The 15863-nt window shown below is 43.1% G+C and overlaps 1 protein-coding gene across 2 annotated transcripts in view; it reads right to left on the bottom strand.

The window, feature by feature from the left end:
* Positions 1-15863, bottom strand: part of GALNT13 (polypeptide N-acetylgalactosaminyltransferase 13) — a 164043-nt gene that overhangs the window by 139183 nt on the left and 8997 nt on the right. For both annotated transcript variants that reach the window (XM_082198423.1, XM_082198422.1), the window contains exon 2: positions 1628-1864. In XM_082198423.1, the coding sequence (XP_082054549.1) occupies positions 1628-1769 (142 nt within the window). In that variant the 5' untranslated portion in view covers positions 1770-1864. The remainder of the gene's footprint in view (positions 1-1627; positions 1865-15863) is intronic.

Below are 15863 nucleotides of genomic sequence, written 5' to 3'. Positions count from 1 at the left end.
ATAATAGCGGGGGGGGGGGGGTGTTTAAAGCTCAGCAAAGAGGAACACATACAAAACTCTGCATTTCTCTTTCCTTCCCCAGAAGCAAACTCTTTTCTTTCTTTTGCTGAGTCAGGCTTCTCTTGCCTTGCCAACTAAGCTGGCTGAATCAGTTCAGGAGATGACAAACTGATCATTCCATACTGAAACGATCCATCAGCCACTTCAACTTTTAGCAGAGACAGCAACTTGATGCAGCTACATACAATACAAAATGGGAGGGAGGACTGATTTATTCTCAGGTTTGGACTACAAATCAGTAGATCAATTGAAGCGAACATTTATCATAAATGATGATGAGCTTTTACATTCTCCTTCTCCTGTATACACTCCAAGGATGTGTAAATGCAGGAGTTAAATGGGGCCAGTTAGATACGACATGTCCTAATCCCATTAGAGGCTCAAAGTACTTTTCCTCCTTTTTATAAACACTGTATTAAGAGCTAGGAAAAACAATTGATCATGACTAATTTATTAAACAAGTTTTACTTCCTTCTTTTATGTTGTATGTTGTCTAATTATTTTTCACTATTCATTGATGAAAATTGTTTCCTAATTACATTTTCTCTCTTTGTTTCATAGGAGCTGTTCAGCATCTGCAAATCCAAGAATTCAACTGTGCTAGCTTGGCGTCAAACAGAAACACTACAGATGGACACATGAATACTATTCTAAATAATCCGTATCAAAGGTAGGAAAGCTAAAGCACTTCAGATGTTGTTGGATTCCAACTCGCATCAACCCCAGGCAGCATGTCCAATGGGTCAGGCATGATGGAAATTGGATTACACCATCATCTAGAGGGCCACATGTCCCCCATCTGTGATTTATGCCAATAAGTTTTAATGAGATAATACACCTTTTCTAGAACTGCTTTCTAGAACTTTTCTAGAATGTTTGCATTTTCAGTACAACAGGATAATAGCTAGCAAGCAAGCATGCATGCATGCATTCATTGTGGGGAGTCTTTTAAGTAAGAATTGCTTCTGTGCAATTGCTTTTTCCTTAAACTTGACCCTTACAGAGTCCAAATGGGAAAACCTTTAATAAATTTACTAGGATTAAAAGCATAATTGATGGAACAATATCTTTTTGAAGCATATTGGAATGCATCTGCACCCATCAATACTTTTAACTTACAAAATAAGAGTCTCTTCAAGGGTAGGCTTCTCATGCTACAGTAATGTGATCTTACTACACATTCTCTCCCCACACCCCCTCCAGAGTTTACAAACATTACAGAATGACCAGACTGAGACTTGAAACTCAACTTTGAAAAGTTGCTTTTTGGGGGGATCTTATAGTTAGCATTTAACTGTAAAGATAGATAATAAGGCCTTAGATAGTAGGCTACTCATAAATCTTGTTAGGAATGCCCATGTATCAACAAAACTCTTTAGGAAGTGGATATGAGATTTAAAAAGATAAAAAGGGGGGGGAGAGACATTGTTGTGTAGCTGTCGGCAAATGACTCAAATTCAATGATTTAAGGAATCGTGCTCTCAGATGACAGCCACACTTAGCACATAGGTCAACAGTTACTATGAAGAAGAAATTGTGATTGCAGACACCTCAGACTTTATCTTACCCCTTAAAGCAGGCAGCAGGGATCTCTCTTTCTTGTCATCACATTTGTTACATTCACTGAAGTATAAAAGCAGAAAGACATCCACAAGTACCCACATCAGAGAAGTGGCAAGAACCACCTTGCAGTAGACAAATCTCCTCATTCTTTGTTCAGTTATTAGTAGTAAAGATGGGTACTGCTTTGATGGTGTATCCAAGCCAAAGATGCCAGCATGAACGCAATGTTGAGAACATCCCACTGAAAATTAAGAGAAAGGGGGATTCAAATTAAATAGCAAGTAAACAATAAATGATCACATTCATTTTTTTGCTTTTTTATTGTTTGTCTTTTGAATAAATTATTGATTTCTGTTGCTTTCCATAAAATGTAAGAAAATGAGATCACATAGCAGACCTAAATGTTTTCAGAAAGAAACTTTCAAACAACATACAGAGCAGGTGTTTTATCAATGATTGCTTTGAAGCTTTCAGTTTTCAGGCTTTGCATATATATTTTTACTACAATTACATTCATTAGTCATTTTCTACAAAGAAACATGTCTGCAAGTGATTTTCAAATCAATAAAATATTAACAACAAAAACATGCTAGAAATCAAATACAAAAATAAAACAAGATCCAATAAACAGAATTCCTTAAGCACTCAACCAACATTACTCTAAGAAGGAGAACTCCTTTCCACCCTACTAAGCAATGAACATGACAAAAGCAGCAATAACAAATCTTTATAAATCTATGCTAGTTCAGAAGAGGAGCTCCTCATAGGTATCAAACAAGCATAACCTTATGATCTAAATGAGGTCTCTCAAGTGGAAGTACCATATTTTTCGTTCCATAGGACGCTCCGTCCCATAGGACGCACCTAGTTTTTTTGGGGGGGGTAAACAAAGGGGGGGAAATCCTTTATTTCCCCCCCAAAACCAGGTTGGGGAACAGCGGTATTGCGGCACTCCGCCTCCCCGCTGTCCCCCGAGCTTGTGGGGCTGGCTGATGTCTGCCCGGCACGAGGGGCGCTCTGCTTCAGGGCATCATGTGCGCCGGGCGGCAGGCTGCTATCCGCAGCCTGGGGAGCCCTGTGGGAGGTCCCGCAGGGCTCCCCACGCTGCAGATGTCTGCCTGGCGCGAGGGGTGCTCTGCTTCAGGGCGCTTCATGTGCCGGGTGGCAGGCTGCTATCCGCAGCCTGGGGAGCCCTGCAGGAACTCCTGCGGGCTCCCCAGGCTTGCTGATAGCTTCCTGAAGCCTGGAGAGTGAGAGGGGTCGGTGCGCACCGACCCCTCTCGCTCTCCAGGCTTCAGCGAAAGCCTGTATTCGCCCCATAGGACGCACACAGATTTCCCCTTCATTTTTGGAGGGGGGGGAGTGCATCCTATAGGGCAAAAAATACGGTACTTGTGACAGTGACACCTGGCCCTGTAACCAAGATGGCTAGATTGTAGAGCATTTTCACCAGATTTGATAAGAAGTGCCAGTCTAGGTACATCTCTTTCCCCCACACATGCATTTGTATTTATTTCTTATTTTTTGCTGATTACGTATGTGAAAATGGGGAGGTATGACACAACTCCCTTGAATGGCATTTGCCATACTTGATCAGATTTACACACAAAAATATCATCTCCAGTATTGCTTATGAGCCCACAACTGGATCTAACCAACACCAAGCATACACTAACTTCTTTTGAAAACCATTCTTCTTCTTTTGAAAACATACAACTGTATCGATCTGTTCAAATAATTGATTTCAGGATAATTATACTGATAAAAGTTGTAAGCAATTTCTGAAATGTAATGGTTTTGAAAATGTATAGATGTTTGTGGTTATTTGTATGAATTTTATTTGACACATTCTTTTCTGTTTTTGTTTTTTTTCATTGTACATTGCCCTGGGCTCCTTCTGAAGGAATGAGAATTAAAATATAATAAGCAAAATAACGACTAAACATTTAAGGCCAGGCAAGTAACAATCCAACAACTAACCCAACAACTATCATTTTATTTAGCGGTTGCTTTGTTTCTAGCTGGGGCAAGCTCAATGGTGGACTTTTGAACATGTGCCTCTCTCCCTCAATATTCTCTGCAGAGAATTTGAAGTGACTGGAGTGGGAATTAAATTCTGCAAAAATTTCAAGACAGCATGCTCCTGAGCCGGTTAGATGAGGTTTCTCTCACAGCCATAGAGAAATCCTGTCCCCCAAACAAACATAGCTCAGTCGCATCCTGTTCCCTGCAGTGAGAAATACGTAAGAAGGAGTTTGCAGTTTCAATACCCATGCCTGATCTCACCCCAGGCACCCAAGAAACAACTGGAAAAAACCTTGAGGGGTAAAGAATACAGCAAAGGGCTCATAATGCTTTGGCTGAAGCAGTAGATTTTGTAGTGCTGGGAATTCGTCTCTCTTTCTGAATATTCCTTAACATCTCGAGAATTTCACTAAGGTTTTAAGAGTTCTCAGTGTAATAGTCTTACCATAAGAGTATTATACTGAGACACATATATTCTTGAAAAAGACTGAGCAGGAAGAAGGAATGCCTGACCAGACTACTAGGTGCCTGAGAAATTTCAGAACAGCATGCAGTTTGTTAGGTTCATGACTCTTTAATTTCCTCCTCACTATATTATTAGATGCCCAGGGCCAGCATCCCAAGATATATTGGCTGCTATCCCAAAAAGTTCAATATATCCCAGTCTTTGGCCTGAAACAATCCCCCCCCCCAATGCCTTTAAAATACATTCTAATTGAATTGTAATGCAGAATGTTATGATTTGGACAGGTAGAGGGTCGCAAATTCACCAGCTCACTGCCAGAGACAAGAGATTCTGAACATATTTTAAAGGATTGGTGTTTTTATTATGTTTTTAGATATGTTGTAAGCCGCCCAGAGTGACTGGGGGAAACCCAGTCAGATGTGTGGGGTATTAATAAATCTTATTTATTATTACTATTACTATTATGATTATTAGTCAGGCTATTCTAACCATCACATGGGAGATTAAAAGGGGAGGGGAAGGCTGAGTCTGGACTTGCAATTTAACTGCTGAACTCAAAGCAGAATGTGACATGGGAATTTGGTGCTGCATATTTGGAGAAGCGAACACACACAAAAACTACCTGAAGTGGTGCTTTTATGGATCTCATTATTGAAGAGCTATAAAAACATTACTAGTTAAAAGGAGTTGTTAACAAGGTAAAAAGCTGAAATGTGCATTATAAAGAAGAAATAAGTAATATCTGTAAAAATGGCTCTTCCTTTTAAGAGAAATCAATTTGCAGGAAGTATGGCCAACTATAAAGATCATGTACATCATGAATCCTGAACCAAGGACAAGGAGAATTACAGAAATAAATTACTTCTCACTGTACTACCATTAAAGAGGATTATAATTGTTCTGTATTCATGATTTAGTAATATTTTAATAGAGAAAATGTACCTCCTGGGTTAAAGCAGGGTATAATCCTCCTAAGTTAGTTTTTTCCAGCCTCACAACTATTCAGCTTCACAGAAGCCCTTCAGCTGTAACACAGGACCATCATACATGGGAATTCATGACTAGGTCATGGTTATCCAAAACATCTAGCTACAGGCAAGCTTCCCACTGGCTTTGTATTCATGAGTCCTCCAAAATGAAACTATCACAATGATGTAAAGTCATTCTGTCTTCTAGGAGGAAATGTGACTGCCAGCCACCAAAACGACTGCCACTCTTGGCCAGAAGAACACTGTAAGAGACTTTGGGGTAATGGTTTTGAGAACCCTCCTCCCTTCAACCCCAGCTGCTACCCTAGAACTAGCCCCACACAATTCCAGTTAGATCTGGCTCAAAGTCACATGACCCGAGGAAGAAACTGTATAAAAGGACTTCAAAGTTTCAGTTTGTTTTGATAGTGGTCATTTCTAGGGGCTCAATCTGTCTTGGTTCGACAAACCATAGTTAACATTGGATGAATCATAGCTTTTCTGCATTTTGACCAGCCATGTTTAATCTAAAACTGAAGTAAAAGCTTCCGAATGCCTTATCACAGCCACACCAGTAGGTGCTAGGAGATGCAAGCATGCAAACTCAAAGCTCACCACGCCCTTGCAACATTCAATTCTGGTTTAGCACTACCTCTGAATGAGGCCCTGACTGTGTGTTCTCATCCCCATGCTGGATGCACACCAATATACAAACATGTAAGAATACCTTCTGCAAACATTCCTACTAGTCATGTTCTATTGCAACAGGTTTTTGAGAATGAATCCATTTTCTGCTCCTTACTATGGAAACCAAATACCAAAACTGATTTCTTACTTGTCACAATATATTATCTATCTAGCACTGAGTTAGGAATGGACAGTGTTGAACAATGTCAGGATGCTCCATTTTCTAATAGTAATTATCCATTTCTCCCCCTATCTTAGGTGCCCTTCCTGACCTGATTGTTTTTGCAAAACTTATGTAGCACATATGCCTATGAAGTACTATTGAATTCAATTCAACAATGTTATCGCCTTCCTCTGTATGCATTTAAGTTTCCCCAGCTGAATCCATCAACAGCTTGACTGTGAGCCACTGCATTTGACAGCAGTTGCTTGGCAACAAAATTAGTAGTCCTCTCCATAGTACCTGCAGTGCCAAGCATTCTCAGATTTTTTTTTTGGTAGAATTCTGTGGCACTTCTAATACATATGGTATAATAACTTCATTTCACTGAGAATATAACATATTCTATATCAAACAGTCGGAAATGGAGTTGCCTGAGTAAGTGTGCAAAGGACTGAAAAACTTTTTTAAAAGCTAATAGGAACTAGTGCAAATTAGAAGCTAAGAAACTGAGGCTGCAAACCTATGCACGTTTACTCTGGCACAATATCACTTACAGGCCTTGGGCAAGACAATATTCCATCCCGCCTTCTCTCTCACACACCCACACCAAAGAAATGTGCAACATGAGGATAATGGTACTAACCTACCTGGCAGTGTTGTTCTTAGGGCTACTGAGAAATGTATGTTAACTAGGGAAAGGGTATGCATAATAATGTGTTTGATCAAAAAGATGCAATTCCATACCTGTTGAAAGGTTACATGACAGCAGCCTTTGACAAACTTTGGTCCCCAGATATTGTAGCACTACAGCCCCCATCATCCCCAGCAAGGGTGGCCAATAATTAGGGCTGTAGTACAATATCTGGAAACTGCAGATTTGGAAAACTGCACTAGAGCACTGTGAGAGAAAAGTAAAACTAAAGCCACAGATGTGCTTCCATTTGCACAATTTCTTGGAAATGTAAGAAAAGCTATAGAACCTACCCATTGCTGTTGTTGCTAGCTGCCCTGAGCACCACTGAGATACAGACAAATACTGCCAACAGTGTGAATCCGTACACAAAACAGTACTAGTGGTTCTTCCTCGCAAGTTCCTTCCAACATTTTTGTGAGACGATTACTGTAGCTTTCCTTTAAGCTATCTAAAGACTATATCTAAAATAGATCTCTTATTTTATCTGGAATTTAGTACTCAGGGTTAAAGAGTGAATATATAACGCTAAGAACAATTGTCAAATCTCTGTTCCCAAGATTTTTGGCAGCAAAGAGGTGAAAATCATCTTCTAATGGATGATATTTTAGTCATTTATTTCCACAGCCAGCTTAAATTAGTTTAATAGAAACTATCCTTTTAGCATACGGAAGTAAAGCTATACTTGCCAGATCTTAATGTGTTAGTATTTTAGGTGCCACAAGACTCTCTGATGCAGTGTTAGAAACTCAATATATATAAGCTAGGAACCAAACAGCTATGTAAATCATGGTTACAATGGCCAAAACTGAATGTCCAGTTGCCATTTTTGGGAAAGATGGCTCTAAAACCTAATTTTTCAAATGATGGACTGACTGTGATTGGTAATCAGTTAAATATCTGGCTAGTTCAGATGACAACCTTGAGCTAGGTTAAGAACTTTGAGAGCTTAAAGAAGAAAAGTCACTTCATCCAGGGAGAGTTCACATATATACTGTACTGGGCTATTCTGAGCTCCTTTTCTTAATGGTGGCACAGACCATTCATCACCTAAGAATATTCTATACAGCTGTGAGCGAGGCAGTGGGATGGGGTAAGTGAAGACAAACTACAACAATTAACTAAAATGTTGTTCACTGCTCCGCACAGAAAAAAACCATTTTGGTTCCTGAAATTCATTCTGATTGTGCAGATAAAATATAACTGATAGAATTCTACAGGATGCGGTATTAGTGTGTGAAAACACTAAAGATCCAATGATTCCCAGGCATGCACCTCCATGTCAGGTGTCATCTTGGTGCAGAGGCCTCTTCACTTGGTTACAAGTGGCCGATAGCCAGGTGAAAAATGCACGTGGCTAATTTAGAACACTGCTCGAAAATATGCAGGTTGACATGCACAGCAGAATGTCATCACTAACACAACCTTAACATTATCTCTCTTTCAATTCAACTGCCCATTTTAGTGCTGTAGTGCAACTCAACTACTTTCCACTGCTGCTCTAGATATAACGGCAATCCTTACAGGTTTTTCCACCTAAGGGCTTAAGAATAAGATAGTTGCCCCACCTCACTTTGGAGTGCTATTTTTAAAAGCAGCAACTCTAATTGATTAAGTGATACCTCACAGAAAACAGAACACACTTCCTAAAAACCACGCTGCTTGGCAAAGTAATGCTGTACAGCTCCAATCTTATTTCTCCATTTAATCTGCAGCAACGTGAAGCACAGCTTATGCAGCTGCAGCTAAAGTAAGATCTTGCGCTTGACAAGTGAGACACGACCATCTGCCTCTGCTTTAGAAGCCTAGCAGCCACTCTGCACCCCACCTGTGTCCTTACTAGTAAGGTGTTCCCTCACACAACACTTAAAGGGCCTTAGATCTTCCACTATGAGCAATTTGAATTCATATGTCAAGCTTTTCACATGGGAATAAGAAAAAAATAGGAGGTTTTAAAGTGAACATGGATTTTAGCCAGAATTGGAGAGAAGCAAAAATAATTTTCAAAGACAATAACTTAGATTTATCCCCTTGCAGGTGGGTGCATGAAGATCATGGGTATGCAAACCAAGGCCCGGGGCCCAGATCCGGCCCAATCACCTTCTAAATCTGGCCCATGGACGGTCCAGGAATCAACGTGTTTTTACAGGAGTAGAATGTGACCTTTCCTTTAAAATACATCTCTGGGTTATTTGTGCGGCATAGGAGTTCATTCTTCTTATTTTCTTCCCCCCCCCAAAAAAAAAATATAGTCTGGGCCCCAACAAGGTCTGAGGGACAGTGGATCAGCCCCCTGCTGAAAAAGTTTGCTGACCCCTGTTGAAGATGAATCTCTGACACTTCCATTGTGCAGTTTTTCAGCTTTATAACAGATTTTAAACTTTTAAAGTATTTCACAATTCACAGAAAATGAGTTGGCAAAAACAGTTGGGGTGGGGGGAAACCTACTTAAGCTACCTTTCAATAAATGCAAGCATACTACAGCTACATATATTTTGTATTTCTAAAGACCATTAAAAAAACAACAACACAAGATAGATCAGGCTACATAAACATGTCACCATTGCTCAGCTTGAGATATTCTACCAATAAGTTTTCTGTCCATAAAAATCCATTGTTAAGGTGGTGCACTCATTCCATTTATGATTGCTGTGATACACATATTGCTGCCTTTGGTAATTTAACCTGTAGCCAAAGTACGTAAGGAATCAGCTATTATTTTTTTTTCAAAAGTGCTGGATATTGCCTTAATTTTATTCCACACGATGGTCTGTTGTCATACTGTCAACAGGCTCTTTCCCCTCAAAGCTACTTACTCCAGGAAGCAATGAAAATGCAGTATCTTCAACAGACACTGCAACTTCCATAGGCTGCAATCTTTGAAACACTCAGGATGGTTAAACCTCATTGAGTTCTATGAAATTTGAGCTACCTGTTGATAAGCAGAAACTCTTCCTTCCTTCCTTTGTAACCAGGGCTTGGTAGACCAATTCCTTCATAGAAAGTGAAACTGAGATAAATGGGACTTACTTCCAAATATGGTTTATACACTAAACGTTTGTTGAAACAGTCAGGAGTGCCAGCTTGGCTCCATGATTGTGGGTGCATGCATGGCCCTGGCACTGAAATATGTGGGTGCTCAGGCACCCAGGGTGAAGATATATCAGATTATTGGGCAATCAAATTGCTGTTTAGGTCCCAGCCCTATGCAGAATAACTGTTTACCAAGTCCCAAACTCATGTCCACACAATTGTTTTGGGGTCTTTTTTGTTTTGTAACTAAAGCCCTGTGGATAGCTCAGGCACTACAGCATGAGACTCTTAATCTCAGGGTTGTGGGCTTGAGCCCCATTGGGCAAAAGATTCCTATATTGCAAGGGGTTGGACTATTAGCCTCTACAATTCCACTATACAATTATACAATTCCATGATACAATCTCCAAATATTTGAATTTAAGCTGCCTCGGGGGGGGGGGGGCTTCTCTGTGTATGAAGCATGTGCAATTTCTCTTTAAAAACAAACAAAAACGCAGAATTGAAAAGAAAATAGAATGTGGTTAGAATGCACATTCCTATCGAGTAGATTTTGCATCTTTTACACATGAATGACATCCCAGTTGCTGTATGGTTTGCATTACTCTTACATTACAGAATGACTGACTTTAGAAGAGAAGTGTGTTCTCTGTTTTTTAAAGGTTTCTTATTACACAACCTGCCACACTTTGCACACAGCAAACATCTTCTACAGAAGCTCACACGAAGCTTGAGGAGGCCATGACATTATGTCAAAAGGCATGCGCACCAAGAAGCAAACATAATTTCCTGGAAAAACTTTCTTTCTAGATTTTTTCAAATCCCGGTGAGGTAAGTATATTACATCAATGTTAAATGCCCAAATCCCTTATAAAGGTAATGGTACCCCTGACGTTAGGTTCCACCCATTTCATGGGGAAAGAACACCATGTGGCATGCGGATAACCAGCAACAGGACCATATACCAAACACTGCATGCAGTCTTCATACCACATCTGGAAAGCCAAAGGTTCCCCATCCCTGCTTTTAAAGCTAACATTCAATAACTGGCATTCACTATAAGCAAAAATATCAAGTTGTGAAGGGATGCTGCTGTTGATTCCACAACATATGTAACTCAAAACCATTAGTTCACACTGCAGCCACACCTACTGTACCTCAGACAAGTCTTGCTTCATAATGTAGCAGCTAATTTGACCCATTGCCACATGTGCAAAGTTAAATGGAAAGGAAAAAGAGAGACAGGACAGGGCTACATGCTACCATGTTCCTGCCTCCAACTAAAGTTGACTATTAGACTCAAGGGGTTGGGATTTGACTATTGAGCCCCATAAACTGTGCAAGGTTGGAATTATTGCCTTACCACAATGTTTAATTCCTGCTTAGTAATTCAACTAGTTTGCAGGTTTTACCTGCAGCAATGTATTCAAGGTTTGGATAAAGCATTGTCTCACAGTTAGATATGTGATTCCATTCAATAAACCAAGTTATTGCCTTGCATTTAATGCCCATCTCATTTTTCAGAATGAAATAAAGTTCATTCCTTTTTAAAAAAAAAAGAAAATCAATGTTCTTTTGATTTTGGTACATGCATAAGGTTCTATAACCATCAATGCAGGTACAAATGCCTTTCCGCAATCCTACGTCGTCCAAAACAAAAAGAAAGAGTACCTAGATCTAAAGTGAACATGTAAAGGAAAACTGCTTCAAAGAGCAGCAGCTTTAGCAAAAACCTTTCAAGCCTGTAAACTTCAAGAGTAAGAAAGACAAAAAATTTTTAATATTTCCACATAAATATGTAAGAATCAATCAATATCCTTTATTCGACCGATAGTCAGAAATAAAACACAATAATTATAAACTATAACATCATAGGGGTATATAAACAAGGTAGGGCCACAGTACTAGACCTCTCACAGATAACCCACATCAAGGCATTCAGTTATACGTTTCCGACACTTGAGTGCCAGGAAAAGAAATTTAGCCACTGACAAAGTTGTTTTCCCAGAAGACTTATTTAGCAGCTATGCTGTCTGCTTTCCTCTTTGTCAGGAACTGGGCTGGGGTAAGTATGGAGTTATAAGATACTGTCTTAAATCGTTGTAGCTGGGACAGCTCAGTAAAATGTGCTCTGTGGATTCTACCTCACCCAATGCACAGTGGCATAATCTCTGGTCATATGGGACTCCTCCATATCTTCCCTTCAGGACCGCCGAGTCAAGAACATTCAGCCTAGCCGCAGTAAATAGTCTGCAGTATTCCACGTAGTGGATGTCAGGGGATGGTTAGCTGCTTGTGCTTAAAATTGTGCCCCTTCAGAGTTTGTGCGACCCCACAAACCTCTGTGTGTGACAGAGCTCCTCAGACATGTCTGCTCTAGTCACTAGTAGAGTCTGACAGTGGCTGTCTGCGGAAGCGCTTCCAGCAAAGAAGTTCCTTAACGGAAACGCGTCTCCTGGACTCACGACGTGGCAGCTTCCGGCGAAGCATGGGTCTCCCTGCAGTTGCTTCTGACACCTCCCTGCTATTTTCGCTCGAAGTGTCTCTCACCCCTTTCTCTCCCCTGCTGCTTCCTGCCTGGGCTGCTGCGTCTCTCTCAGCATTACTGAGATCCTCCTCCAGAGACCCCGCGCTCCCCCTGCTGGTCCCTGCTTTGGCTGTTGACTCTCTCCCAGTCTCTGGGAGCCTTACCACTTCCCTTTCCTCCGATGTCAGTTCCCTGACATCCACCTCCCCTCCAGGGCCCCCCTTTTCCCCGCCCCTACTTTCTCCTCTGGGCGGTGAGGAGCTGAAACCCCTAAAAGAATCCTCTTCATCTTCAGACGTCTCGAACAATTCCCTCCATCGGTCTTCGTTCCGACTCGCTGAATCCTCCTCCACCTCGGAATCAGCGAACCCCTCCAACTCTTCTTCGTCGTCGGTGGTGGCGAAGTATTCCCTCCGGAACCTCGCCACTGGCTGGGGTTTTCTAGGGAATCTCTGATGAAAAGTTTCAATCAAAACCTCGTCATCTACATCCTCTGCCCTGACCCAGGTGTTTTCCGACTCCGGCTCCCCTTCCCACATTACCAAATACTCTACTTGCTCTCCCCTCCACCTGGAATCGAGAATCTCCGCTACATGGTAGCTGTGTTCTTTTTCCTCCATAGCTGGTCCCCTATTGACCCTCCCCTCTCTGTCCCCTATATACGGTGACAGCAATGATCTGTGGAACACTGGGTGCAACTTCATGTGGTTCGGTAACCGGAGTCTGAAAGCCACTGGGTTGACCTGTTGCGTGACTTCAAATGGGCCCAGTCTTTTGGGTCTTAACTTCTTACAACCTCCTTTAAATGGTAACCCTTGGGTGGACAGCCACACCTGGTCCCCCACCCTAATGCTTTCCCCTTCCCTTCTGGTTTTGTCTGCCTGCCTCTTATATTCCTCCTTCGCCCTGTTTAAATTAAGTTGGAGCTGGCGATGGATCGCTTCCATTTCTTCAACGAACTGTTCTGCGGCAGGAACGCTCCAGTTCTCCCCCTCCCCCCCTGGGAAGGCTCGGGGATGACACCCGTGATTGGCCAAAAAAGGGCTCATCCCCGTGGACACGTTCTCTGCATTGTTATAGGCAAATTCTGCCAACGCCAGCTTCTCCACCCAATCATTCTCTCTGTCATTCACATAACACCTCAAATATTGCTGGAGGACACCATTAGCTCTTTCCGCCTGCCCATTGGTTTCTGGATGACGGGCAGTGGAAAAATTCACCTCTACATGCAATAAGCTCATGAGCTTCCTCCAGAACCTGGAAGTAAATTGTTTCCCTCGGTCCGAAACCACCCTCAAGGGGGCACCATGCAACCTAAACACATTTTCCACAAACAATTTAGCGGTTTCTTCTGCTGTGACCGCATGTGAGCAGGCTATAAAGTGGGCCATCTTGGTTAACAGGTCTACCACAACCATAATGGCTGTCTTCCCTTTGGACCTGGGCAGATCAGTCATGAAATCTATTGCCACTGCCTCCCATGGTCTTTCCGGCGTGGGTAGTGGTTCTAATAAACCTGCCGGTGCCCGCCTCTCCCCCTTGGCTCGTTGACATCGGTCACACCCTCTCACATATTCACGCACATCTTCCCTGACCTTGGGCCACCAGAATTCCCTGGTAACCAGCCACATGGTTTTGTGTTGCCCAAAATGCCCTGCTGTGGGGCTATCGTGCAGTTGCTTGAGTACCTTTTCCCTCAATTCCCCTTCAGGTATGTATAACGCTCCCTTGTAGTACAACGCCCCGTTTCTCTCCTCAAAACCCCCGGGTTTGTCTCCCTCCCTCCTGAGACCCCTGAGTTTATCCTGGGCGTATTCATCCTGCACCGTTCCCTCTACCAGTTCCCTTTGCCCCACCAAAGCCGCCCCACACACCCAGCGGTCCTCGGGAATAACATGGGTCTCTTCGGGTGCACCCTCTCCCTCCAAATATTCAGGTTTGCGTGAGAGAGCGTCCACCCTAACGTTCTCCGGGCCTGGTACGTAACAAATCTCAAAGTTAAATTTGGAGAACTCCTGGGCCCATCTCAACTGCCTTTGGTTGAGCACTCGCGCAGTTCTCCAATACTCTAGATTCTTATGGTCCGTGCACACTTGCACCTTCTGTTGTGCACCAATTAGTAGGTGCCTCCATCTCCGGAAGGCCTCATAAATCGCAAGAAGTTCCCGGTCGTGCACCGTGTAGTTTCTCTCAGATTTGTTCAGCTTTCGCGAAAAGAAGGCACACGGTCGCCACTCTGACCCCTCCTTCCCCGGCTGCAGAAGAAGCACCGCCCCTATGGCTCTGTCAGAAGCGTCTGTTTCGACCCTCAGTTTTTTTTGTAAATCCACATGTAGAAGTTGTTCGTCAGAGGCGAAGGCCCTTTTCAGTTCCTCAAACGCTCGCTCCGCCTCCCCCGTCCAAACAAACTTCTTTTTGCTGCTGAGACAGTCCGTGATGGGCGCCGTCAGGTGGGCGAAGTTTCGGATGAACTTACGATAAAAGTTTCCAAACCCTAGGAACCTCTGCACATCCTTCTTGGTCTTGGGTGTTTTCCATTCCAGCACCGCTTGAACCTTGCCGGGGTCCATGGCCAACCCCTTGTCTGACAAGCGGTACCCCAGGAATTCCACCTCCTTGGTATGAAACTGACACTTTTCCAGTTTCACCCACAGTCTGTTGGCTTGCAGCCTGCTCAACACTTCTCTGACGTCTCTCACATGTTGCTCCTCATTCTCCGAATACACCAACACGTCATCTAAGAAGGCCACGCAATTCTTGTAGAGCAAAGGCCCCAGTACATGGTTCATAAAGGCTTGAAAACACGCGGAGCCTGTTTGTAATCCAAAAGGCATAACGAGGTATTCAAATGCCCCCAAAGGGGTGAACATGGTGGTCTTCCATTCATCCCCTTTCCTTATACGTATCAGGTTGTACGCCCCCCTTAGGTCCAGCTTTGTAAAAATCTTTCCTTTTCGCACCCTGGTCAAAATATCATCAATCCTGGGCATAGGAAAAGCCGCCGGCTCTGTCACTGCATTTAGGGCCCGAAAGTCACATACCAGCCTCGGCTTGTCCGTGTTTTTTTTATCCACAAAAAACACTGGGCTACCCCCCGCTGCCTTGGACTCTCTGATGAAGCCTCTCTTCAGGTTCTTGTCAATGAACGCTCGCAACTCCTGCATCTCCCTGTCTGACATGGCATACAACTTGCCTACAGGAAGCTGTGCTCCAGGGAGTAAATTGATCTGGCAATCAAAGGGCCTATGCGGGGGTAGTTGGTCCGCTTCCTTCTCGCTGAACACGTCGCTGAGATCAGCATACTGTGGTGGCACCTTCCCCTTCTCCATCACTTCCGTCCCTGCTAGGGTGGCTTGGGCCCCTGCTGACCCCTTTTCCGCCCTGCAGTGTTCTAAGCAGTGTGCGGAACCGAAGGAAACCACTCTTTGATGCCAGCCCACCAGCGGATCATGTAGGGCTAGCCAGCTCATTCCCAAAATAATGGGAGCGCCTCCCAAGGTGGCCACATTAAACGCTATCAGTTCTGTGTGCCTTGCCACCCTCATTATCATTGGGACGGTCTGCAAGCTGACGCCTCCTCCCAACAGTTCCCTGCCATCAATCGTGGTCACCTGCAGGGGGTTGCTTAAAGGGATAGTCTGTATCTGGTGCTCAGCAGCAAACTCCTTGCTCATGAAATT

This window comes from Podarcis vaucheri (genome assembly GCF_965113315.1).
Source record: "Podarcis vaucheri genome assembly, chromosome: 1".
NCBI classification, from domain to species: Eukaryota; Metazoa; Chordata; class Lepidosauria; order Squamata; family Lacertidae; genus Podarcis; species Podarcis vaucheri.
This window is presented reverse-complemented; position numbering and strand designations above follow the sequence as displayed.